The following is a 26,965-nucleotide window of genomic DNA, read 5'->3' as shown; positions in this document are numbered from 1 at the left end:
TGTGTATGAAACGTGTTCTGGAAGAAACGCTGCTGGAAGGAGAGCGAGGAGCTCACGTTCTGTGTTTAGTCACTCCTTGGGCCATCTTTTTAGTTTGCCAACTAGGAGGCCGGTTAGTGCCAGCTGTGATGATGGTTTTAATGATGTGGACACCTGCATTGTGGGAACTGGAGTAAGTCCATCTGTGTTCCATCAGATTAGCAAAAAAAAGTCTCCCAATGGAATTGACTTTTAGTCAGCACTGATCTAAACTGGATTTGAGCTCTGAAATGAGAGGTGAAAGACTCTGGTGATAATAGTTATTTTATTTAAAAGTGGCAAGTAGCTCTGTAAACGGAACACCTCATCATTCCATACGGTAATTAACCACAAAGTAGATGTGTATGCATTGTATCTGCAGCTAATACTCCTAATAATAACTTAGTTAATTGGTGCTCCTGGGAGTGACTCTTTACCTTTACTCAAATGTGGGTGAAAGGATGCAGAAGGGAACTTTACAAGCAGATGTTATTCTCTCAGCAACCCAGTGTAACATGACGCAACTTTCTCTTATCCCATAAGTGTCACCCTCACCACTGTCTGTTAATGAATTTTATCTTCACTGGTGCAGGCGGAGTTTTAGAAAAAAAGTGATAGGGAACTCTACATAAGGAACTGCTGTAGTAGCTGAAGTCACTCAGAAAGGTGACAGTGAGCAAAGGAGAGACGGCACATAAGAACGTAAGAATTGCCCTGCTGGGTCTGACCAAGGTCCATCGAGCCCAGATTCCTGTCCAAGTTGCAAGTACCTGGCAGATCCCTATGAAGTAGAATTTGTTGCCAGAGGGTGTGGTTAGTGCAGTTAGTGTAGCTGGGTTCAAAAAAAGGTTTGGATAAGTTCTTGGAGGAGAAGTCCATTAACTACTATTAATCAAGTTTACTTAGGTTAAGAGGGGTTCCCGGGCAGGGAGGGGGGGGATTTAGGTGGCTTGGGCATTGCATAGCTCAATTTAATTTTCTAAATGGAGTGGGAAGGAGCTGGGAAGAGGACCGAAGTCTAGACCTGCTGGCTGACTTTATTTTGGACCTGCTGCCGACTTCATTTATGGTGAGCCAGAGGAAAAAAGAGAGGGGGAGGGGCTGGGCGGACCCACCGGACCAGTCTTTATTTCTGTGAGAGGGAGTGGTGGTTCCGCGTGCTGTAAAGGTCAGGAAACTTACCGGGCTGGCCCGAGCAAAGTTTAAAGTTTTGTCTCTGAGCAGGTGTTAAATGTCCTGCGGTAGTAGGAGACACGCCGAGCAGCTTCCCCGCTAGCGCACCTCCTTCCCTTGCAGAGCAATAGTTAATAAGGTTATTACCCTACAGTTTGCATCAGACGCGATAAGCCTACCGCAGGTTTTTTAATGCAGGTTTTTTTTGGGGGGGTTTAAAGCCCTTTTTACATACCAGAGCAACATTAGTGCCACAAAACCCCAGACTGAAACACTAAGTAAAAAAACCCATAGTAGACTCAGTATGGCTTATTACATCAGCCCCAAATGTGAATTCTGTGTGGCTCGGTACACAAATCACAAGGCTTTGGGATCTGCAGCTTTATGTACCAGCGCTGTAGAAAATCTAATTCACTTTAAATCTTTTGTCCCATCTGACAACGGAAGCTCACAGAATCTACCGGTTAACCTTCAGTTTCTAAATAAAATGAAGAAGAGGTGTGCTTGCCATATTCCAGCTGAATGCACACAGAGAAAGGCCAACTACAAAAATAAATAAATAAATACGGTGACACCTCTTTATTAGACCTACAATATCTCACTTGACCAGCTTTTAGGAGCTAATACTCCCTTCATAGGGTCAAATCAAAATGAGCAAGTCAAGGAAAAAGATGACGTTATCTGAATATACAAGTGAATCGCGGATTACATTACAATGGTGGTGTGAAGAGGGGAAGGAGGTGAAAGGGGATGATGCATTTGCAGAGTAATAAAAGACAACAGAGAGGCAGCAGAAATATTTCCGGTAGCGAGTTTGACAGCTTGTGACGCTGTTAAAGACCTTTCATGGTTGTTTTGAAGTGTCTGATCATTTCAGGTTCAAAATGCCACACTTCCTTGGATGGTTCTGGATTTTCCTTTTAGTACTGCAATCATAAGGTCATTGATGTTGTGGTCTGGTGTGGAAAAATGATCCACTCTGGAGGTATTGCCTTCGCTCTTCTTTGTGATCGTGTTATCTTGTGTCTGGGCAGGTTTGTTCCTGTCTGTAACTTCTGGCCCGATGTAGCATCCCTCGTCGCATTTTCTGCATTGAATAATATATATGCCAGCGTTCCTCAAGCCTGTCCTAGAGTAACCCCTAGCCAGTCTGGTTTTCAGAATATCCACAATGAATACGCATGAGATAGATTTGCAGGCACTGCTTCTGCTGCATGCAAATTTATCTCATGCATATTTATTGTAGGTATCCTGAAAACCAGATTGGCTTAGGGAGGTACTCCAGGATGAGCTCCAGAAACACTGGCATACTACATTAGAAGAGGATCATACATAGAGTCTCCTTATGTTGACTATTTTTCCCATGCGGATAGCTTGGTGTTCTGTAGGGCTCTCTGGCAGGTTCTTCTTTCTGACTTTTATTTGGAACTTGATTCTTTCTAATTTTGCTTTAGATTAGGTGATTGCCAGAAAGTTCTAGTATTGGAGGAGGAGGGACTATTTCTTTCAGGAGTTATGGCTGTAGGCCCGTTTTTATGATTTTCCTCATTTTATTTCTAGCTCTGGGTTGTATGTTACTACAAGGGGTATCCTGCTCTTTATATTGCAGTAGGTTTGCCCTGGGTGTTTTAAGTGGAGATGCAATTTATCTGGATATAATTTTCGATTTATAGCCTTTTGGTTTGTAGGATTCAGTCAGGACTTTGAGATGTTTGTCCCTGTCTTTTGAGTCATAGAAACATAGAAAATGATGGCAGAAAAGGACCAAACGGTCCATCCAGTCTGCCCAGCAAGTTTATGGAAGCATCTGCCACGCCATACAGGTCACAGGTCATTCCCCTACTTAGTTTCCCAAAACCGGCAAAATCAGGGCCCTTGTTTGTTGCTGTCTGAGTCCAACTCTCTGTTACCTCTTGCCATTGGAGCAGAGAGCAATGTTGGAGTTGCATCCAAAGTATCAGGCTTATTGGTTAAGGATTGTAATTGCCACACCAGCAAGTTACCCCCATGCTTATTTGTCCCCCCCCCCCTCCCATGCTTATTTGTTTTCCCAGACTGTAAAATCCAATTTCCTTGTTGGTTGCAGTCTGAATCTAATTCCCCTTTTCCTCTTTTCCTCCTGCCGTTAAAGCACAGAGCATTGATGGAGTTGCATCAACAGTATGAAGGTTTAATAGCTTAGGGTAGTAACTGCCGCACCAGCAAGTTACCCCCATGCATTCAATTCTTAATTTCCATCCTCTAGCCTTTAGGGATCCACAGTGGTTATCCCATGCCCCTTTGGAATCTTTCACCGTTTTTATCTTCACCACCTCCTCCGGAAGGGCATTCCAGGCATCCACCACCTTCTCCGTGAACAAATATTTCGAGTCATCCTCAATGGAGTTTTATTATGTGACCCCTAGTTCTCCTGATTTCTTTCCAATGGAAAAAGTTTGTCGATTGTGCATCATTAATAACTTTCAGGTAGCTGAAGGTCTGTATCATATCTCCCCTGCATCTCCTCTCCACCACGGTATACATATTCAGATCCTTCAACTTCTCCTCATAAGAGTCATAGCATATGAGGTGATACTGTATGGTTTGGCTGTGAATAATGGACCTTTTTATATGCAAAGGATGGAATCTGGAACTGTGAATATAAGTGCATCCATCAGTTGGTTTTCTGAACAGAGATGGTTGTAAATGTATATTATTGATTAGCTGGTTGTATCTGTAAAGTTAGCTCTTTCCATGGAGTAGTTGATTGTGAATCAGATTGAAGGAAGGAGCGTATAAAAAGAATTGTAAAACTGAATCTCTTCTTCTTTAGTCCAAGTCATAAAAATGTCATCCATGTGCTGGTAATAATTGAAAAGTCTAGTCTTGGCATCCATTCAAAAATGTCTCTTCTAGTTCTACCATTAAAAGTTTGATGTACTGTGATGCCAATCCTAATGAGTACAGCATTAATAAAAATCTCTCTATATTATAAAAATATTAGGGGCCTTGGGTGATCACTTCAGCACGACAGTGCATGCAAATACCCAGCAATAACCCATGGGAGGGCAGGTCCTAGAGGCAGAAACATGGGCAGAGCCCCAGGGGGCCATGAAAAACACGGGACTATTGCAGAAGCTTTCTAACAAAATCACCTGCAAATCACTGTCCTGGCCTGGCACCAACGGTTCAGGAGGAGCCGGCAAACAAAACAAAAACAACTCTGCAGCACCCGGGGATTTCACTGACGGGGCAGCCGGGAGAGGAAGCACCGGGAGCAGACAAAGGAGCAAGTGAGGAAAAGCAAAACTCGAGCCTTTTGAGAACTGCATGTCACGTGGTCAAGGGAGTAGCGGGAGAGGGAGGGGGAGGAGAGACAAGTGCAGTGTGTGCCAGAGGGAGGAAGAAAGCACGAGAAGTAGAAAGACAGTAGGAAGGACGTCAAAGTGGAAAGTGCAAGGAGAAGAGCGTGCCCACAATGCTGCTCTCTCCCCTTACACTTAGACCATTTATCCTGCTCTCACACCACCATCCCCCACACATGCCTACCATACCTCCATCTGCACGCCCCCCCACACAAACCCAGTTGCAACATTCAATGCCCCTGTATTCCTACTCACCTCTAGTCACTCATTATCACGATCCTGGCTGCTAAGCAGCCTCCTCGCCAGTATAGGTCCTCATGGAGCTACCCTCTTACTTGTGCTAGCTACCTCCTTGATGTTCCCATGACGCAGCAGGACCAGCCCTATTTAACCCTGCCTCTCCCAGAACTTGGTGCCTCTTCCCTGCCTCTCCCAGAACTTGGTGCCTCATCTTTGAGTTACCTTGGCTCTTTGCATTGATCCATTGCTTTGCTTTACTTCCATGTTGTACTTTGCCTTGTGGCCTCCTCAGCAATCCTGCCTTTTCCTGTAGCCTCCTTGCCTACCCTGCCTTGTTCTGTGGCCTCCTTGGCCTTCTTGCCCAGCCCTGTGGTCTTAGAGCCTACTAGCCTTGCTCTGCCTTGTTTTGCGGCCTTCTTAGGCCTCCTTGTCTGTTTCTCCCTTGTCCTGTTTTATATGTACCTTGCTCTGTGTTAGTTTACTGATAGCCTGCATTATCCTTCCTTTGCTCTGTTCTTGTGGTCTTGTCCTGTCCTAATCTTGTCTTGTTAGTCCTTGTCATGTCTTGCTCCGTCCTCCTTGTGGCCCCTATTCCCAGTGGGCCTCCAGTTCCAGTCCCTGTCTCCAGTCCCAAGCCTTGGCTTCTGTTCCACTCCCTGCCTAGCTCCAGCTCCTGCCTGCCTTCAGTACCTCCCTGTGCCTCTGGTTCCAGCCCCAGCCTCCAGTTTCAGCTTTGCTTCCAGTTCCTGTCTCATCGCCTTTGCCTACCTTGTCTTCAGGGCCTGCCCTGTCTGTAGACCCTTGACTCCAGTTCCAGCCAAAGTCCTGCTGGCCACCAAAACCTGCAGGCTCAACCCAAGGGGGAGGTGGTTGGTGAGACAGAAGACCCTGTCTGGCTTTGTCCTAGAGTCTGGCCCTGCTCCTGCTGGGGAAATCTCCCATCTAGCTGATTCCCCACGCCGTGACATTCACCCCCTCATGGTACCACATACAGCCCACAGATTCATATCTTCACATACACCCCTCCACACTCTTCCACCCACACACAACCTTCCACAGCCATTCACACCACTGGAAACCATGGTGCTAACTTTTAAAAAGGAGATAGAGCAGCTTTTAAACTAGAACAAGGGGGAAAGCCGACAGTCACTCAGCAGTGCATGGTTCAGAGGAAGATATCTTTAAAGGATACTAATGAAACAGGAGAGTTAGGGCATCCCAACAGAGAGGTTCCAATAAAAGCAAAAGCAGTCCATGTGCCTTTAAGTAAAGAAGCACCTGAGCTAAAGGATTCCACATTATCCCTATCAACTGAAAAACAGGTTGTTAATACAAACAAAAAACACACTTTGAAATGTCTGTATGCCAATGCCAGAAATCTAAGAAGTAAGATGGGAGAGTTAGCGTGTATAGCAGCAAATGATGAGATTGACATAATTGGCATCTCAGTTACCTGATGGAAGGAAGATAACCAATGGGACAGAGCTATATCAGGGTACAAATTATATTGTAATGATAGGGAGAATTGACTTGGTGAGGGTGTGGCACTTTATGTCTGGGAGGGCATAGAGTCCAACAGGATAAAGATCATACAAGAGACTAAATGCTGAGTAGAATCTATATGGGTAGAAATCCCATGTGTGTTGAGTAAGAATATAGTGTTAGGAGTATACTACCTTCCACCAGGACAAAATGATGAGACGGACGATGAAATGCTAAGAGAAATCAGGGAAGCTAACCAATTTGGCAGTGCAATAATAATGGGAGATTTCAGTTACCCCAATAATGACTGGGTAAATGTAACATCAGGACATGCTAGAGATGTAAAGTTCCTAGATGGAATAAACGACTGCTTCATGGAGCACTTGTTTCAGGAACCAACAAGAGAGGGAGCTATTTTAGATTTAATTCTTAGTGGAACGCAGGATTTGGTGAGAAAGGTAACGGTGGTGGGGCCACTTGACAATAGTGATCATAACATGATCAGATTTGAACTAATGACTGGAAGGAGGACAATAAGTAAATCTACATTCTAACGCTAAATTTTCAAAAAAGAAGCTTTGATAAAATAAGGAAAATATTTAGAAAAAACCTGAAATGTGCAGCTGCAAAAGTTAAAAGTGTACAGCAGGCATGGACATTGTTGAAAAATTCCATCTTAGAAGCGCAGTTCAGATGTGTTCCACGCATTAAGAAAGGTGGAAGGAAGACCAAACGATTACTGGCATAGTGAAAAGGTGAAAGATGCTTTTTTAGCTAAAAAACAAAATCCTTCAAAAAATGGAAGAAGGATCCAACTGAAAAAATAGGAAAAAGCATAAGCATTTTTAAGTTAAGTGTAAAGCATTGATAAAACAGGCTGAGAGAGAATTTGAAATGACTGTGGAGGCAAAAATTCATAATAAAAACGTTTTGAAATATATATGAAGCAGGAAACCTGCGTGGGAGTCAGTTGGTCCATTAGATGACCGAGAAGTAAAAGGGGCTCTTAGGGAAGATAAGGCCATCACAATATGACTAAATTAATTCTTTGCTTCTGTGTTTACTAATGAGGGTGTTGGGAAGATACTGGTTCCGGAGATGGTTTTCAAGGGTGATGGTATACACTCCAGGGTTCTGAAGGAACTCAAAAATGAAATTTCAGATCTATTAGTAAAAATATGTAACACATCATTAAAATAATCCATTGTACCCGAAGACTGGAGGATAGCAAATGTAACACCAATATTTGAAAAGGGCTTCAGGGGTGATTCGGGAAACTATAGATCCGTGAGCCTGCCGGAAAAATAATGGAAACTATTCTAAAGATTAAAATCACAGAGCATATATAAATCCAGTATGGATTTATCCAAGAGAAGACTAGCTTTACAAATCTGCTTCATTTTTTGAAGGGGTTAATAAACATGTGGATAAAGGTGAACCGGTAGATGTAGTGTATTTGGATTTTCAGAAGGCGTTTGACAAAGTCCCTCTTGAGAGGCTTCTAAGAAAACTAAAAAGTCATGGGATAGGAGGTGATGTCCTTTCGTGGATTACAAACTGGTTAAAAGACAGGAAACAGAGAGTAGGATTAAATGGTCAATTTTCTCAGTGGAAAAAGGTAAACAGTTGAGTGCCTCAGGGATCTGTACTTCGACTGGTGCTTTTCAATTTAGTTTTAAATGATCTGGAAAGGAATACAATGAGTGAGGTGATCATATTTGCAGATGATACAAAATTATGCAGAGAAGTTAAATCATATGCAGATTGTGATAAATTGCAGGAGGACCTTGTGAGACTGGAAGATTGGGCATCCAAATGGCAAATGAAATTTAATGTGGACAAGTGCAAGGTGATGCATATAGGGAAAAATAAACAATGCTGTAGATACACGATGTTAGGTTCCATATTAGGAGTTACCACCCAGGAAAAAGACCTAGGCATCATAGTGGATAACACAATGAAATCATCAGCTCAGTGTACTGCAGCAGTCAAAAAAGCAAACAGGAATTATTAGGAAAGGAATGGAGAATAAAATGGAGAATGTCATAATGCATCTCTATCTCTCCATGAGCACTCTGTACAATTCTGGTCGCCACATCTCAAAAAAGATCTAGTTGCACTGGAGAAGGAATAGAGAAGGGCAACCAAAATGATAAAGGGGATGGAACAGTTCCCCTATGAGGAAAAGCTAAAGAGGATAGAGGTGTTTAAGATCATGAGAGGTCTAGAATGGGTAAATATGAATCGGTTATTTACTCTTTCGGATAATAGGACTAGGGGGCATTCCATGAAGTTAGCAAGTAACACATTTAAAATAAATCGGAGAAACTTCTTTTTCACTCAACGCACAATTAAACTCTGTAATTTGTTGCCAGAGGATGTGGTTAGTGCAGTTAGTTTAGCTGGGTTTAAAAACGGTTCTTGGAGAAGTCTATAAACTGCTATTAGTCAAGTTGACTTAGGGAATAGCTACTGCTATTACTGGCTTTAGAAGCATGGGATCTAGTTAATGTTTGGGTATTTGCCAAATACTTGTAACCTGGATTGGCCACTGTTAGAAACAGGATGCTGGTCTTGATGGACCTTTGGTCTGACCCAGTAAGGCAACTTCTTATGTTCTTATGCCACAACATTCACACTCAGCACATGCACTTGGTTCCCTCCCAGCACCATCAGACATCATCCACACATTCACTCTTTATCTCCCTCACACACCTACATCCTCATCTTCCTCACTGAACCCCACCCCCCCCAATGCATCTCCACCCCCACAGAGGAAATACAAATTACCCACACACCTGGAGCTTCTATAACGTGCATGCAGGTCTTGGAGTCATAAAACGCATTCTTTGAAGTTGGCATGCATGCAGTTCTGAACTCTTTTTTGGGGTTTCCTTTAACGTTCAGGCATGCTCAGTGTGAGTAAAAAGCATCCTGTCAGTACATTGTCAGTCAGTTTGCATGTTATGCGTTGGCAGGAACTTAGAATCTGCAGGGAAGAGCTCACGGCGGGATTGGCTGGCGAAGCGAGCAGGGGTGCAGTCCCTACTAATGTAATAATAACACTCATGATGTCATGTTTGAAGCTGAAATAGTTGCGTGTCAGGATGAATTTAATTAATTTTATAAAGGTTTCTGGTATGTGCTGACGGTCCAGTGTAGCTATCTTTAGAAATCTGTAAGAGGAGCCACTCCATTAATGCCCTCTGCCCCAGTTTTAGATGGCTGCGACATTAGTGGAGTGACTCTGACTATCCAGAGAGAGCTAATGAGGCTCATGCCTTTTACAAGGAAGCCAATATTTTAAAACATGATTCAAAGTGAGGGCCAGACTGAAAACCCAAGGAAAGTGGTTTTCTCACATTTCCTGAGGTACATAGGGCCTCAGAGCTGCTTTTTTAAAACATACGATTTCAGTATTGTCATTCTTGAAAGTCAGTAGATATTTTTCCGAGTCTTGAATTTGGGTGAATTGAGCCCATGGTAAATTCTTGACAGAGAAGGACGTCTTGGCCCATTCAGGTCTGCCCGGCTGCACCTCTACTGTGTCATTTCAGACCCTAACTCATTCTCCATCACCTCCCTTCCTCTCCCTTGCCACCAGTCACTGTCACTGCCTGGATTCTGTCTGGGCTCGGGTTACCTCTTGTCTTTGCTGGAGTGATTCCAGGCATCCATTACCCTCTAAGTAAAGCTGTATTTCTTCACATTTCCTCTCAGACTCCTTCCTGACCTCTTGTCTTTCCGCTGCTTTCCCTGTGGGAAATTATATCTTCCTGTGCTTTATAGCAAGTGCCACTGGAAATGAAATGTGTCGTTTGCACATGTACCAAGATTGGCTTCTTGCCCTGTATGCATTCAGATATTTGCAGGCTCGGAACCAGAGGTAGACCCCTCTCAAGTGTCCTTTTCTGGGTCTCTTGGTTCACTAACTTTGACAGAATGTGCTTTCAATTTCCTGCTCTCTGAATCTATCTCTGACATCTGCTGGCTTGTGGGTTGCATGCTTTGTTTTTCTAGCACCTCTCTGTTTGGAATCTTTTTCACTAGTATATTATTGATTTGCTGTTTAGTATCTTTTACCAGTTTTCTATTATTAATTTGATGCTTTCTGTATCTGTCGCTAATAACTGCCGGCTTGTGTGTTAAAGCCTTTGTTTCCAAGCGCGTATCTGTTTGGAATCTTTTGCTAATATTTTAGCAGAATCTGCTGGGAAGTCATGTGAAACGGGTTAGTCCTTTTGTGACAAGACAACAGTCCTTGGGTAATGCGTTCATGTTCAGCCCCTCGACAAGCGCATTTCTGTGAAACCACGGCCATTACTGAGTTTTTGGAAATGGGTCCGTAAATTTGGATTCATTCAGATTTGTTACAGACTGTTGTTCCTTTTAAATGCTTAAAAAAAACCCTTTAAAAAATGTACTCTTAAGAGGTGAATGATTGATAAGACTTGGTAGCCCGTTTGCTAAATAGGGCACACTGACTGGTTTGCTGACACCTCTTCCTATTTTAACTTGTCATAGACTGTACTCTAAAACCCTCTTCTTTATATAGGATCTGGCTCTCATTTGTTGGCGTTTTAAAAGAAAAGAACACACCCAATGCACACCAGAACCCTGTAAAATGTCATAACAGTAAGCTCCTTGTTCTGGGAGACTTGTTTATCAGAGGCACTAATTTGAGAACTCATTTTGAGGTGGATGCAATAGTTAAATGCCTTCCGGGATCCTCAGCTGGTAGAAATGCAAGCCAGATAGTAAACACAATTAAAAAAGAAAGTTAGGACTCAAAAATTGATATTGTCATCCATCTGGGGACCAATGACCTTGCTAGAAACAGCATCCAAGCAGTACAAACAGATTTCCAGACGCTGAGGAAGCAGGTTGGCCACATGACAGACACTGTTGCTTTTTCCGAAGTGTTACCTATTCATGGAAAGGGAAAAGAGAGGCTAAAGCCATATAAACAACTTTAATCCATGGCTGAAGACCTGGTGTTAAGATAGAAGCTGAGGCCGAATTAGAACAGTAAAAGGACATATGGCAGGGGTAGGGAACCTGTGGCTCTTTTGATGGCTGCATCTGGCTCGCAGACAAATCTTTAATAAAAAAGTAAAAATCTTAACAGAACCCCCCACCCTCCTGACCCCTCCCCCAAGACCTGCCAAAAGTCCCTGGAGGTCCAGCGGGGGTCCAGGAGCGGTCCGGGAGCAATCTCCTGGACTTGAGCTGTCGGGTGCCAGTAGTCAAAATGGCGCCGATGACCCTTTGCCCTCACTATGTCACTGGGATCGACCAATTGCGGCGGTAGCCCCTGTGACATAGAAAGGGCAAAAAGCCGTCGGCTGCCAGTAATCAAAATGGCGTCAACGGCCCTTTGCCTTCACTATGTCACAGGGGCTACCGCCGCCATTTGCTACCGCCAATCTGCCATTTGCAGATTGGCGGTAGCAAATGGCAGATGGGCTACCGCCCATCTGTCATTTGCCATTTGCCATTTTACTTTATGGGATCTGCCATTTTGCCACTTTATGGGATCCACCAATTGCGAGGCTCTACTCACTGCCCTCTCAGCTATGGGATTTAAGCAGATCATCAACAAGCCCACCCATAAAGCTGGCCACACCCTGGACCTCATCTTCGTAAATGCAGGGATCAAATACTCCACCCCTCCTTCTTGTACTCTGGTCCCATGGTCAGATCATTCGTTAATCACCACCACTTTTACACTGACACAATTCAGAAAAAACCTCCACTCGAAATCCTCATTTCTCTACAGAAAACCCTGCTCGTCCGACAATCTCAACAGTCAGCTCACTTCAGAGCTTACTCACATTAACCTCTCTGACCCGAATTCAGCCATCTCCTCCTGGAGCAACATCACCGAGGCAGTAGCAAACAAACTATGTCCTCTCTCAGCAAAAAAACTAAACCCAAACTCATCAAAAAGACAACCATGGTTCTCTAGCAACCTCCTTAAACTTAAACAGAGCCTAAGACTTAAAGAAAGCAAATGGCGTAAGGCCCCCTGCCCCAGCACCCTAGCCGCCTACAAGCTAGCCCTACATCTCTACAAGAAATCCACCCTAAAATCAAAAAGAGACTACTATGCTAGCAAGATACACGACCTTGTATTTGACGCAAAAACTCTTTTCACTTACGTATCCAGCCTGACACACATTAACACTCCAGATATCCCCATAGACCTAGCTCAATCCAAAGCCGAGGAATTGGCCATCTTCTTCCAAGACAAAATATCTAACTTGCTAAAGCAACTGACCCCCAGTAACAACTCGCACACCAATGCCGTGCAGATACTAAACAAAGGAACCTCCTTTGAATCATTCGAACCCATCACAGCCTCTGAGATCCTTTTATTACTTAAGAAAATGAAACCTTCCTCCCACCCTTTCGACCAAATACCTACAAAGCTCCTCCTTCTAATACCAGAAACAATCTCCAAAACTATAGCAGATATCATCAACTGCTCTTTATCCCGAGGACTTTTTCCAGAAGACCTTAAACTAGCTTCATTAAAACCACTCTTAAAGAAACCCAGCCTAGACCCCAAGGACCCCAACAACTTTCGTCCGATTTCCAATCTTCCATTTATTGCCAAAATAATGGAAAAGCTGGTCAACACTCAACTCTCCAACTACATTGAAGATCACAAAATACTTTACCCCTCACAGTATGGATTCCGTAAAGCTTTAAGCACGGAAACTCTACTCATAGCCCTGACAGACCATATCATCATGGGGCTAGACAAAGGCCAATCCTTTCTACTTATTCTTTTAGACCTGTCAGCCGCCTTTGATACCGTCAACCACTCCATCCTACTCAAGCAACTTTCAAACATAGGAATTGCAGGAGCTGCACTATCATGGTTCAACACATTCCTCAGTAACAGAGGCTATAAGGTCAAGATCCATAATAAGGAATCCTCCTTCTATCCTTCTTCTTTAGGAGTTCCTCAGGGCTCCTCCCTCTCCCCTACACTCTTTAATATTTACCTCCTTCCGCTTTGCCAACTACTAACCCACTTGAAACTAACTCACTTCCTATACGCAGACGATGTGCAGATCTTGATCCCCATTACAGAAACCATCACTAAAACTCTTGAATTTTGGGAACGATGCCTTAAAGAAATCAACCTCCTCCTCACGAGTTTAAACCTGATATTAAATACAGCTAAGACGGAACTTCTGATCATCTCACCAGAAAATAGCAACCCACCTCCATGTCCTCCAAACATTCCACCTACCACCCAAACAAGGGACCTAGGAATAATTATCGACAACCATCTTAACTTAAAATCCTTCATTAAACAAACTACTAAAGACGGATTCTTTAAACTTCAGGTACTTAAAAGAATCAAACCGCTCCTGCATGCGCGAGACTTTAGAACGGTCCTGCAAGCAGTTATCTTTTCTAAGATAGATTACTGCAATGCGATCTTACTAGGTCTCCCCTCCGCTTCTATCAAACCCCTTCAGATGCTCCAGAACTCAGCCGCAAGAATCCTGACCAACACCAGGAGAAGAGATCACATCTCTCCCACCCTCAAGAGCTTGCACTGGTTGCCAATACACTTCAGAATTATATACAAATCCATCACTATCATCTACAAGGCTATCCACCACCAAACAACGCTCGATCTACAAATACCACTCAAACTACACACATCCACCAGACCCATCAGAGAAGCCTACAGAGGATCACTCCAAGTTCCCCAAACCAAAACCACTCACCACCTAACCTTCAGAGACCGAGCCTTTTCCACAGCTGGACCTTCAATATGGAATTCTATTCCTCCGGATCTGAGACAAGAACCATGCCTACCTACTTTCAGAAAAAGGCTTAAGACTTGGCTATTTAAGCAAGCCTTCCCAGACCCCAATTGAAGGACTGCAACATCATATAAGAGACTTCACAATATAATGTAAATTATTAATATTAACTACTCGGTTATCTTATTCTAATTCTCTCCCCAGTTATATGATCCTTGTTATATTGTAACTTCAAGTTATCTCTGCACTTGTTTATGTTCCGTTATTTTGTTCACACCCCCTTTGTTATATGTAAACCGGCATGATGTGGTTTCTAACTACGAATGCCAGTATAGAAAAACCCTAAATAAATAAATAAATAAATAAATTTATTTGCAACCTGGATTGACCACTGTTGGAGACAGGATGCTGGGCTTGATGGACCTTGGTCTGACCCAGTATGGCAATTTCTTATGAGTACTATGTTCAAGTCTGGAGTCCTTACCTCAAAAAGGTAAGAACAAGATGGAAGCAATCCAGAGCAAGCAAACCAAAATGATATGAGTTCTGCAATGGAAGACTTATGAAAGAAGACTACAGGACCTAAATATGGTGCCTCCTGGAGGAGAGGAGATTCAGGGGAGATATGGTGCAGACTTTCAAATATCTGAAAGGAATTAGTGATGCACAAAAATAAAATCTTTTCCACTGGAAAGAAAGTTGTAAAACTAGGGGTCATGATATGAAACTCCCAAGGGGGAAGACTCAGGAATAATGTCAGGTAGTATTGCTTCACAGAAGGGGTTATGGATACAAAGAATGGACCAAAAATAGTAGAAAACCCACACTTTCAATGTGTAAAGAGTGTGGAGGGTAGAGAATGAAAGTACAAGGTAATGCAGATGAGAATGAATTTACTCAATCCTACATTTAAGAAGTAATATTTCAAAGCGATAGTAACTCAATAATATACCTGGACTTGACCAACATTACTCAAATAATGATTTTATTTATGAAATTGTAACCGAACTTTATTGGCACCTGTTAGAATGTAAGATATCCTACATTTACTTACCTTAGTCTATGTGCCTATTTGTAAACCGTTGCGATGGTATATAACTTAGCGACGGTATAGAAAAGTTTTTAAATAAATAAATAAATAAATAAAAACCTCCACAAACACACCAAAAAAAGATCTTTAAAAGGGCAGCATCAAATAGGACACACCTCTTTAACCTAGCTAATTGCCCTGACCATCGTCATTTTATTTTTGTTTTTCAAGAATAAAACTTTTATACTTTTATTATTTGCCCATAAAACAATATCACGGATCTTCACAATGAAAATCGCTCACATGCTTCAGTTTGTAATCAGTCTGAAAAAGTATAGCCCAGTCTTACATACAATTTTTACTTAATTCATAATTGCCAACATCAATGTTTTGAGGAGTTCTGCATCAGGGGACCAGAAAAAGACTGACAAATTTCGGTGTGTTGGATTCTTCTTAAGCATAGACACAATCCATGTACAACCAATCACACTCTATAAAAAAATAAATAAATACATAAATCACATGATCAATAGCTGTTATTCGTTCCCATTCACCGTGGTTACAAAGTCATTCAAAACACTGACCAATCAATTGCAGTGTTTAATCATGGGCTGTTATAGTGTGTAATTTTAAAATCTATCGGTGTTTCAGATGGAGTAATTTACAATCTATATCTTCCCCACAGACCAAGGGCTTTATACAATCTAAAATACTCTGTGGCATACCTTCACTTGTGTGTTGCATATCAAAGCAGTGATTGACCACTGGAGCTTCACTTCTTCCTGTGGAAATGCAGCTGTGGTGCTCTGTCATCCTCTTACGAAAAGTTCTTCTTGTTTTGCCAATATACAGTAAACCACACAGACAAACGATCACATTCATGTACCTCGGTGTGTCATATTATAAGAGGTTTCCATCTGCATTTTCACAGGTTCGTGATCTTTAAAGCAAGCCCTCTATAGCTTGTGGGCATACTGTACACTGAGTGCAAGTTTTGAACCCTTTCTATTAAGAAATATTTTCACCTGCAGAAACCTCCACACTAGATGTGAAATGTACCAATAGATCATGCAAATTTTGACACTATGTGAATGCAAACCTTAGTGGTACATGGAATGCCCTTCTGAAACAGGTGGAGAAGAACAGAACGGTAATGGAATTCAAAAGAGTGTGGGACAAAGTATGGCAAGGTTATGAGGCATGGCTAGTAAACACCTCCAAATAACTATGACTTTCTGGAGTGGACTTGCTGATTCAATAAAAGGGGCTCATTGTACCTTTCTATCTGGGGGCGTGGCCTATTGAGTCACAGTGAGGGGTCTGTTATACGATATTGTGTACTTGCAAACTGAGTTAGATATTTATATCCTTTTTATATGCATACTTGATATGTATGTGGCGTTAATGTTATTCGATTTATACAAGGAAGGGGGAGGGGGATGTCTTGCTATTATCCTGTATTTTAGGGGTTGCTGTTATCATACCATGTTAGTACTGGAGCTTTGTTTTTTCAATACTCTGTATGATTTTTCATGATCCCTTGCAAAAGGGATATGAAGTGCATGGTAGTTTTGTACCTACTGTTTACTTTTACCCCAATAAAATAAAAGTTACAAATTTAAAAAAAAAAAAAAAAGAGTGCGGGACAAACACAGAGAATCTGTAATAGCTAAAGAGTGGCGTAACTTCTGTCTCGCCTAAAGTTAGTATTTTTGCATGGGAGTACCTGTGTAGAGCAGCGGTTACTACCCTTAATAAAAGGCATGGGGATAACCTGCAGTTATTACCCTAAGCAACTTGCTGGGCAGACTGGATGAAGCATTTTTGCCATCATTAACTATGTTTACTATATATTGCTTGCAGTCATGGTCTCTGCCCCGTATTTGCTATTTAAGATTATTTTTACAGCGCATCCTTAGTCGCACTGTTGCATAGTGAAAATATTGGCTCGCCGCCCGGCTGCAGAACCACTCGTGGATGTCCGTGGTGAACTGCTGGCCTGCTGTGGCTACCCGCAGCTCCCCGGCACCCCACAGCCATCCAAGTCTTCTTAGCAGACAGCAAATGCATCTTCTTTCCGGGAAAGAGCATTTTCAATGCATGGGCTGCTTATCTCATGTGGTGTGTGCACCACAAGATTCCTGCTCCAAATTATGCTCAGATGTTGTAATATACTCAATAGGAAATAAGGTGTTAAAACAGGCTTTTTATTAAAAAAAAAAAAGCAAAGCTTATGAACAGCTCTGCTCTGTAAGTCACATCTGACCGGGTAGAGAAGAGCATTACCCTGTGTAAACACTTTGGTTATCAGTCGTTGGAGTGATTTCCAGGCTCTGCAGGAAGGAAGACATTTTCCTTGGACACCCCAGATTGCAGCATCTGCTCCTTACAATTTGAATTTTATCCCTGTAGCCACCAAGAGCATTTCTCGTCAGTGGTATCACCATTTAAACGTGAAGAACAAACAGCTGTGTTTGCGGTGGATGGCATCCAGTAGGCAGCTCTTACTGGTTTAAAATGCCACCGAAGACACAGAGCGTCTAATCTGCCCATTTGTGCTTCCTTTTGAAACGTCAAAGACCGGAGCCGGGCTGTGGCTTTCCCTTTCGTTTCTTTGCAAGATCACACGGGTAAATGCCTGTCATGTTTTACCCGGTGCTGTTTGCTTTGGGAGCCAGTCCTAGTTGTTTTTATTTAACCCGTCCTCCTTCTTCTCATTTCTGGGCGTTGAGGGTTGGGTGACCATGGCGCCCACCACCGAGCCCGTGACCTTTTTCCGGGCAGAATGCCGCAGGGGGGTTTGACATGGTCTTTTGCGATCGCAATCAGAAGGATGCAAGCGTGCAGATGACTCGCAAATGTAAGTCTGCAGAGTCCAAAGACTAGCGGCTTCTTGAGCATTTATTTCTTTGGGTTAATTTTGAAAATACAGTCCTAACTTTTTTTTTTTAATGTCCTTTTCTGAGTTTTTCTTGAGGCTCCTTTTGCCTAAGTGAATGTTCTCTGTCAATGCCCCCTTTTCCAGTAAAACGTTGGTTTTTTTAAATGCCTCTCTCCTTATTTCCCATATGGCACATTATTGTTACTGTGTTTTACTTTAAAGGGTTGAAGCTTTGACAGTTCAAGCTTGTGCTAATTCAACCTCCTTTTTGTGCATGTTACTTAAAAGTACTAATTATTATTTTTTTACTTCTTTGCAAGTGCTGGCGCAGGTTCCCAGCGGCAGTGCTCCTTGACCGTGTTTCGTGGCCCCTGTAGTGGGGGAAGCTTCGAGTGGAACAGGGCCGGTCCCTCGGGGCATCAGGTGTCCAGGCCTCACCTCTCAGAAATTCAAGTGCAGATTGTGTGCGAGACCTGGTGTTGGGATCAGATGTCAGCGCTTGTTAAACTGACCCCCCCTGTCCAAGCTGCAAGCAAGGCACTGAAATCCTAGAGAGGTGCAGAGTGAGAGACACGGGGGCCGCTCCCCTCTCACACCTTCGCAGTGCTCAGCTCTGCCGTGGTGCAGCAGGCTCTGCCGTGCAGGTGGAGGAGGCTGCGGCCTGGGAGAAGCCATTGATTACGTGGATTCTGGCTCTTGAATCCCCAGATTTGATCGGTTACCTATTCAGGCCTTTCTTTACAATATCACTTAGGGACCTTCGTTTTCAGCTTCTTTGTTTTCTTTTCTGGAATTCATCAGTGTATATTATAAAATAATGAGCAAGAACGGGAGAACTTCAGCGAGGGAAAAAAAAAAGATCCATTGTTTTCCCACTGATTTTTTTTTTTTCCATTTTGCAATAAGCACTGATAATTTCCACAGAAAAATAAAATAAAAACTGAAAAATGTCCCTAAATATCATAGATGTGCTGAAAAGAGGAGGGGAGGAGGAAAAATAACCCCTTAATACTTAAATGTATTTTACCGGCAATCAGGTCGATTTTAAAACGAGCGCACGTGCAACCTTGCGCATGCATATCGGCGCTCGAGCAAGGATACGCTAGAATTTTTAATCGTGTGCGCACTTATGTGTGTATGCTTTAAAATACACCAACCTCACGTAAATATGTTCCTAATTTTAAGAGCTTACTCGAGCACAGCTAGCGCACCGCGCGTGTCTTCAATAGGACCTTGTTGGCTTTTACACACGTATGTCAGCAAATTTTAAAACGTGCTTGTGCAAGGCACATTCCTGGTTTTCCAGTTAGGCCTCCAGTTTGACCGGTTAATAGCGAGGTTATTCAGACCTCTCTGGTTCTGTATCCTGCATGCTGCCTTGATGACCCGGACCCCTCACCCTGTCCTGTAGGCCCTAAAACTCAAGACCTTACGGACTTGCTCCTCATCAGCAGCAGCAGCAGCAGTAAAGTTACGCGGATAATCTGGCATCCACGGGCTACGGGTTCCATTTTCAAAATTTGGAGTCACGCGTGTAAGTCTTGGCCCCGCCCTGGAATGACCGTTCCCCACACCCTTTCCCTCCCCCCTTATTACTTATGCGCACATGGGTGCATACGTGCGTATTTTGCGGCTTTTTTTAAATCCACGTCGCTCACGCACGGCCCAGATACGCGCGTATGCGAGCATTTTTTTGGCGTGAGCAATGCTTTTAAAATCGAGCTGTTTGTGTTGAGGGGCTCTGAACTGTTCCGGGCCTCATTTCAGAGTTTGTCGCAGTGTGGTTCAGCGAGAGAGAGAGGGAGAGATGGGTTCGGCTGCATGTGACGGGCCCGGTTGTTTACATGTGTTTGTTTTTCCTCCCTAGGCAGGAATTTTCAGCATGAATGCCTGCGAAGAGGGCTTTGCCACCGGGGGCAGGGACGGTTGCGTTCGGCTGTGGGATTTAAATTTTAAACCAATTACTGTGATTGATCTCAGGGAAACAGACCAAGGATACAAAGGTAGGAGCTCCTACATTTGTTATCAGACAAACCATGAAAGAGCCCAATGGGCACTACATTTTAAAAGATTACAGTTTTTTGAGTTTGCTTTTTTTTTTTTTTTTGCCGAAGATTCAAATTCTGCACAGAAACTTTGTGTTTCCAAAATAGCGCCAACAATTACCTCCTCCAGTGAATGTATGAGGTTTTGTTATTCTTATATACTGTCTTCATAATACAAAATTACAACAAGCAAAAACAATACAGTAATGAGATACATCATAATGAACATTATGAGGTCAACGTTCAAAGCGTGTTCAGCGCTATTTAGACGGATAAGTGTAACTTATGCAGCTAAGTAGCGGCCACTGAATATGCACCTATGTTCAGCAGCTGCCACTTATTTTATTTTATTTATTTTATTTTAAGTTTTTCTATACCGGCATTCGCGATAAATATCGCATCATGCCGGTTTACATTTAACAAGTGGATAGGGAACAAAAAGGTAAAAAATAACATTGATCCTAATAATAGTAATAAATAATGATAATAAGTCACTTTATGCAGCTAAAACGTTAGCCACATAACCTATGGGCGGATCAGGGAGGAGCAAATTAGCCATATAAATTATGCGGCTAACTACCGAAATTTAGTCTTAGCCGCATAAGTTATGTGGCTAAGTTAGACCTGTTCCATAGCAGGTCTAAACTTAGCTGGTTCTAACTTATACGGCTAAGCACAGATATATATGCATATACTCAACAACTTAGCTGTGCCACTGAATAGACCTTGATGCACTCTCCACCTAGCTGCTATCAAGCTGGGTCGCGAGTACATTGTACAAATCTCATCTTTGTGTAACTTTTCTCACTCCAAATCACATCAGATATTCACTGATGTGTACTGTGCTGTTTGTGCATGTAAAACTGCCACCCAAACCCTAGACCACCACCAAAACCTCACCTCGAGTTATTAGTTGACCCTCCTACAGTGGTATAAAAAGTTGACTAATGTGTGTGACTTCCCTGAGGTTCTCTCTCTCTCTCTTTTTCTCTCTCCCCAAAATTTCCCCCTTAAGCCTAACATTGCAACAGTTCTTTCATATAGCCCAATAGACTAAATGTCCGACCCAGCAATTGTATATTCTTTCGTGTTCATTCTCCAGTTTTTTCTGTCCTTTATTTCCTGGCTAATCTAGCCCCCAAGTTCATTCTCCCTGTTTTTTGTATCTGTGCTTCGGCCTTCTTGTTATATGGTTTTGTTAAGTTAACCCCTAAGTTTGATGTAAACCGGCCTGATGTGAAGCTTGTCATGAAGTTCGGTATAGAAAAATGTAAAATAAATAAATAAATAAATAAAAATGGGAATAAGGTGTAGTTATTTCTGGTGTTATAACATGTGTTATGTTATCACGCAACATTAAACACCCCTCGTTTTCATAAACTCCTCCCTTTTGACTAAATTTTTAAAATTTGCATACGCATCTCATGATGCATTGTTTATGGCGGGCATTATGGTGTTACCGCGAGTGTTAGGCCCTAACACGATTTGATGAATGACCCTGTTAGCTGGATAAGTTAAATGGCCAGCTTTGAATATCGACCTCACAATGCATCAATAAAATACAATAATACATCAAATTCTAGAATACATTCCTAAAATGTAAATACTTCAATAAATACAATATTGCACAGTCTAGAACTGTAACTTACTTGCAGGGAAGGGTAAGCCATGGAACCAGCTGCGTAGGTAATTCACATCAGTAACATAATTCACACAACAACCCACCTTTAGAAACCCTCATACTACTGAAACCCGGCTAACATCCCCAAATAACTACCAACTTCCTCTCCAAGCCACTGTTTCCCCCTTATCTTCGCCCCTTTGACAACGATCTTCCCCCATGGCGGGGGCGGGGGCCTTAAGTGGCTGCCCGAGATGCCGAGGGTGGGGGTGAGCCCCATTCCCCGTCACGTTCAGGGGGATTCCTATCGTGCTCTTTTCAGGAAGGAAGCCCACCGTTGTGCATCTGGATGGCGCAGATAATTATACCTATTCCTTCTCTGTAGGTTTGTCCGTCAGGAGTGTTTGCTGGCGAGGAGACCACATCCTAGTGGGGACACAGGACAGCGAAATTTTCGAGATCGTGGTGCATGAGCGCAACAAGCCTTTCCTGATTATGCAGGGGCACTGTGAAGGGGAGCTGTGGGCCCTGGCAGTCCATCCTACGAAGCCGCTGGCTATGACGGGAAGCGATGACCGTTCAGTCAGGTCAGCCAACAATGTAGACTGTCTACAGTTCTTTTGGGGCAATGGTTTTTATTTTCAGAAGAATGCTAGAAGGGGTACAGATGGCATGAGTTAGCCTTTGCTGATAAGATGAGTCTCACATGCATCCTTTGAATGTAAAGCTTTAGCTCTGCATTGTTCACATTCTGTCTGCCCTTCTTTCCTCTAAGGGGGTGGATTTGCAGGCTGAAAATTTTTGTTTTGTTTTTGGGGGTCTACGTTTTGTTTCCTTATTTTTTTTTCATTTCTTTTTATTTTTTAAAGTGCATGTTATTTAAAAAAATGAAATTAAATGAAACACCCACCCCCCCCTCAAAACTATAGGGATTTTTTTTTGTATCCTTTTGTTTTAGAAACATTAATCACTGTGTGAAGGAGTGTCCCTGAAAACCCTCCTTAACCGGTGCTGGACCAGGCATCTCGCCTGCTCCACCTTAAAGGCTAGAGACACAGGGTAGCAATGTGGGCAGGTCCCCAGGAGAGCAGGAATAAGAGTCTGGGCCCAGCTGGGAACAGACGGGTCCCCGGGTCTCCAGGAGGAAGGCAGCTCCTGCCAGAATACGAAGCTGGAAGGTAAATGCCGAGATGTGAATTCTAAGATAAAGGCTGAGTGTGAATTTGGCTGAAGGCAGGCCGTTAATGTTGCTTCATGACGTTATTTGAGAAGAGTTAGAGTCCAGCGCGTGTCTGTCCTCCGGGAAGTTACAGACCGCTGGTGTCGTCTCACATGCTGATGTGTCGTTTCATAGGACTGTGGCATCTCTCCTTCCCGGTCTCTTACCTCGCAGCCTCACTCCCAGCTCCCGCCTTTCTCAGTGAAAGGAACGGGAAGAAGGCAGTCCTTCGTCTTGCTTGGAAGGCGCACAATCTCTAAAGCCATGACAAAGCTACGACAAAGTTAGTAAAGAAAACTCCCCTTATCCCTTGACTTCCAGGACTTGATCATAAGACTACAGCGTCAGCCACCAGTGAACTACCTTGCTCAGCGACTCTCTGTCCCGCCACAGAGGGGAGGCCCAGTGGTTCGTGGCATCGGGGGCTGAACGCTGTGGGCTGTGGGGACGTCCCGCAGGCTGCCAAACGTAACACCTTTTACAGGATTCAGATATCGGATGTGCACGATACTTAATGTCCCAGTGTCCTATTTAGAGGCTAGCTTCTTAAAATATTTGGGACATAATGGGTTAAGACCCAGTTTTGGATAAGTGGGGAATTCATACAGGTGACTTAATCACATGTCCACATGTAGTCATCACACTTATAATCACAGAATCTCTAAATCTGTCCTTTTTCTTTTTATAAATTATCCATTGCAAATAAAAGCCTTTTATTTAAAGCAACCGGTCTCTTAAATAATCGCACGCTCTCATATGTTAATGGGGCATTTTGTGATTGTGTATTGTTGCATTTCTTAGAAAATATTATATATAAATGATCTATAGTCAAATGTTTCTGCATATCTTGTAACACATAAGAAGAGGAGAAGACAAACAGTACGTGGAATAGTTAGGAACCTTTCTTATAAATTCATCAACTCAGTCATTCAGATGTGGTGGAAATCCATCTTTAATGTGATACCAACAAATGCAGAGATAAACAAGCAGGTTGTGGTCCTCCTGACACAAACTGTGCTTCGCCACATTAACTGCGTCGGGAGGGACAAATCGAAACAGCCAGAAAGGGAAGAAAAGTAGAACATAGTAAAAAAAAGGAATCCAGAAAAAAAACCCCCAAAAAAGGCTACAGGCTGCATAAAATGAAAAGAATTCGCCAATTACATAAGAGGATGGTACAGGCAGAAAAGCCCAGAATTGTTATACAACTGTGAAAGAATCAGAAAGAGAGCAAATAAAAATTCATATGAAGGAAGACATAAAAAAAAAACCAACCAGAGAAAAATGAATATGATAGAAAGAAGAACGTACTGGCAAATTTACAAAAGGATAGGCGTATGGTCAAGGCAGGTAGGTTCAGATGATGCTGTAATGTGTACAGAGGCACCGGGAGACCAGGCACAGATACATATCTTGTATCCTGCTGATTACAAAACACGGCAATGCACCTGCATCTTGGCATCCACTCCGTGCCTGACCCAGCGGGTCAAATTTCTTCGTAAATGAGAGCCACTTAGACGAACCAATCCCCATGGCTTCTTCACAATCACAGCCGCAAATCGTGGACAAATCCTGCGATATTGAAATGATGCCAACAGGGCAATACACATCGGGTGTAGTAATGCTATAGTCCACGTGACCTCGTCTTATTCGGTCTTAACTGCAATAAAAAAAACCCCCAAAATCCTCTCTTCATTATATGCAAATGATTTCATCATCAGTGGTCTACGTAAACGGATTGAACAGAATGAACAAACAAATAAAGGAGAGATATTGCCAGTGAAAGAACTCCCACATCTCTCATAGGATTGTGAAGGCCCAAAGTGGGGACATTCCCCAGTGTCACCTGTTATTGTCATTATATATAAATGAATTTGCCACCAGTATCCAAATTCCAAAATTAGGTCTTCTCTACAGGGCCCATTAGATATCTGAACCCCATAAAGCATAATTTATAGTAATCCACTTTTATAAATGTAATGCTTCACCTTGAGGTAGGGTAAGGTTGGGCTCTGCACACCAGTACCCCCTTTTCTCTCCTCCCCTCTCTCGCTCTGCATCTCGAACCAGGGGAGGATTGCGCTCTGCCCCACCAGCTGTTGGATCTTTTCCTCTTTAGCTGGGCTGCATGGAGAGAGGAATAACCAGCAAGAAAAAGGAGGCGATAATGCTTTTCTGCAGATCTTCAGTCAGCGGTGGGGTTATTCATGTTTGCGCTCTGCTCCTCTCGTACGTAGTTCAGAAAGCCGCACGCCCCACGTTGCAGAGGACCCTCACCTGAACTTACCTCCTGTGGCGCTCAGCAGACTTTCCCCAAATATATCACTTTGAAACCCTTGCGGCCCCGTCGGCCGAATGTGATAGGGAAGTTTTGCCCTCTGCTTTTTGAGACTTCTGAAGCTCCCTGTGATTGAACTTACACAGTTTTTTGTTAACTATTTGGGTCTGGGTTGCAGCGAGTCAGTTTTAGTTTAACGCCTTGCTCTTGATGTCCTCATCAGCTGATAAAGCCCCATGGACTTCAACTATCGGGCACTCCAAGGCACTTACATACAAGTACAAAGCGTCTGCCACCCTCCTCTCACATGTCTCCATCTCGTATTCCCGCCCTGATCAGCGCGATTCCATTTACAGAGGAATTTAATATAGCTCCTTCCCGCCTCTTGTCGTTTATCAGGGATTGTAAAGGACGTAATATTATTTGCTGAAGCAGAGAAATTTATGGTGGCTTTCTGCATTAGGTGAGGGCTTTCTAGCTAATGAGGTCTGAACTGCAGCCACCTCATTAAAGAACTGGCTCCTTTCCACTTGGGATAATGAGGAGGGTGACTGTTTTTTCTCTAGTCCTAAAGAAGGCAATTCCATTAGCATGTCAAACATTCGCTCTCTCAAAATTGCCTTGGAGTGATGAATGATCTTGATAATCTCATTAATTAGTTTTGTTTTTTTTTATTTTAATTTGTTGCATGAAATAAAGAGTGTAATAGACAGAAGAGTGTTTCCAGAGTGCATCAGCCTGACAGGTAATAATAATAAAAGCAGTAATAAAAGATATACAACACTATCAATTAGCTGTACTGAGATAGATGATGATGTTGATAATAATATTAATAATAATATTGCTATTTAGCAGAGCACCATGGGTGCACATAAGATAAATCTAATTGTTATAAGGCTCCTGTCCCAATGAGTTTATCCTCTTAGATAACAAGGAAGTCAAACATCTTATTCAAGATCACAAAGTGAATGGTAGAGAAGGGAATTAATAATCCAGGATCACCAGATTTCCCAGCTCTGTGCTCTTCCAGTGTCCAGTTTGTCTAAGGAAAACAAAGCTCTTGCACTCATGTAAGAAGTTCAGTTGATTCTCTGATCCTGTAGGTCTCCATCCATTCTGTCTGTCTGTCTGTCCGTCTGTCTCTCTCTTGCTGTCTGTCACCCATCGTATCTTTGTGCCCTACTTTACTGAAACTCTCTTGGAGGAATGTGCAGGCAGCAATATTTATTTTCACCTACATCTGCTGTTGAACTTAAGATGGAATTGTTAAATTTTCTGCAGTTTTATAGCAGCAAAAAGAATCATTCCCCAAAAAGCAGCAATGAAAGTAGAAGAGAAGTGAACACCGGAATAGTAAAACTGACTTACAGTGGGGTTTTTTATTTCAGTCATGTGCAAACAGTGGGTCCTATTTAATATGCATTTCCCCCTAGTTACAAACTGGGAGAATGCTTTAGAGGTTGATATTTCAGTGCTATCCAAACAAAGTTATCTGGGCAAGTCTTGTCAGAAAAATACCTGCCCTAATGTTACCCGGGTAACTTTATCTGGGTATGTTCCGCTGAACATCCAGGTAAAGATATCTGGCTAATTTTACCCCAGGAAACTTACTTTCTCTCTGGCCAACTGAATATTGACCACTTTCTGCTCACTCTTTTCTGACTAACTTTGAGTAGCACTGAATATTAGCACTGCCTAGAGAAAGTGAATCTGGCCCATCCCACCACAGCCTTGAACAAAAGGCCCAGAAGAGAGGGGATTCCCTGAGAGAGAGAGAGAGAGCGAGAGGGTGTGTGTGTTTAAAAAAGAGAGTGAGCATGTGGGAGTGAGTGCGAGAGTGGAGA

General features: G+C 42.8%; 1 protein-coding gene across 2 annotated transcripts in view; it reads left to right on the top strand.

Moving 5' to 3' along the window:
- The window catches only part of EML5 (EMAP like 5), a 378,431-nt gene that overhangs the window by 137,926 nt on the left and 213,540 nt on the right, over positions 1-26,965 (top strand). For both annotated transcript variants that reach the window (XM_029597756.1, XM_029597755.1), the window contains exons 6-7: positions 19,826-19,961; positions 22,010-22,211. In XM_029597756.1, coding sequence (XP_029453616.1) covers positions 19,826-19,961; positions 22,010-22,211 — 338 coding nt within the window. The remainder of the gene's footprint in view (positions 1-19,825; positions 19,962-22,009; positions 22,212-26,965) is intronic.

This window comes from Rhinatrema bivittatum, chromosome 4, assembly GCF_901001135.1.
Source record: "Rhinatrema bivittatum chromosome 4, aRhiBiv1.1, whole genome shotgun sequence".
NCBI lineage: Eukaryota > Metazoa > Chordata > Amphibia > Gymnophiona > Rhinatrematidae > Rhinatrema > Rhinatrema bivittatum.
The sequence above is the reverse complement of the archived record's forward strand: the minus strand, read 5'-3'. Positions and strand labels throughout refer to the sequence as shown.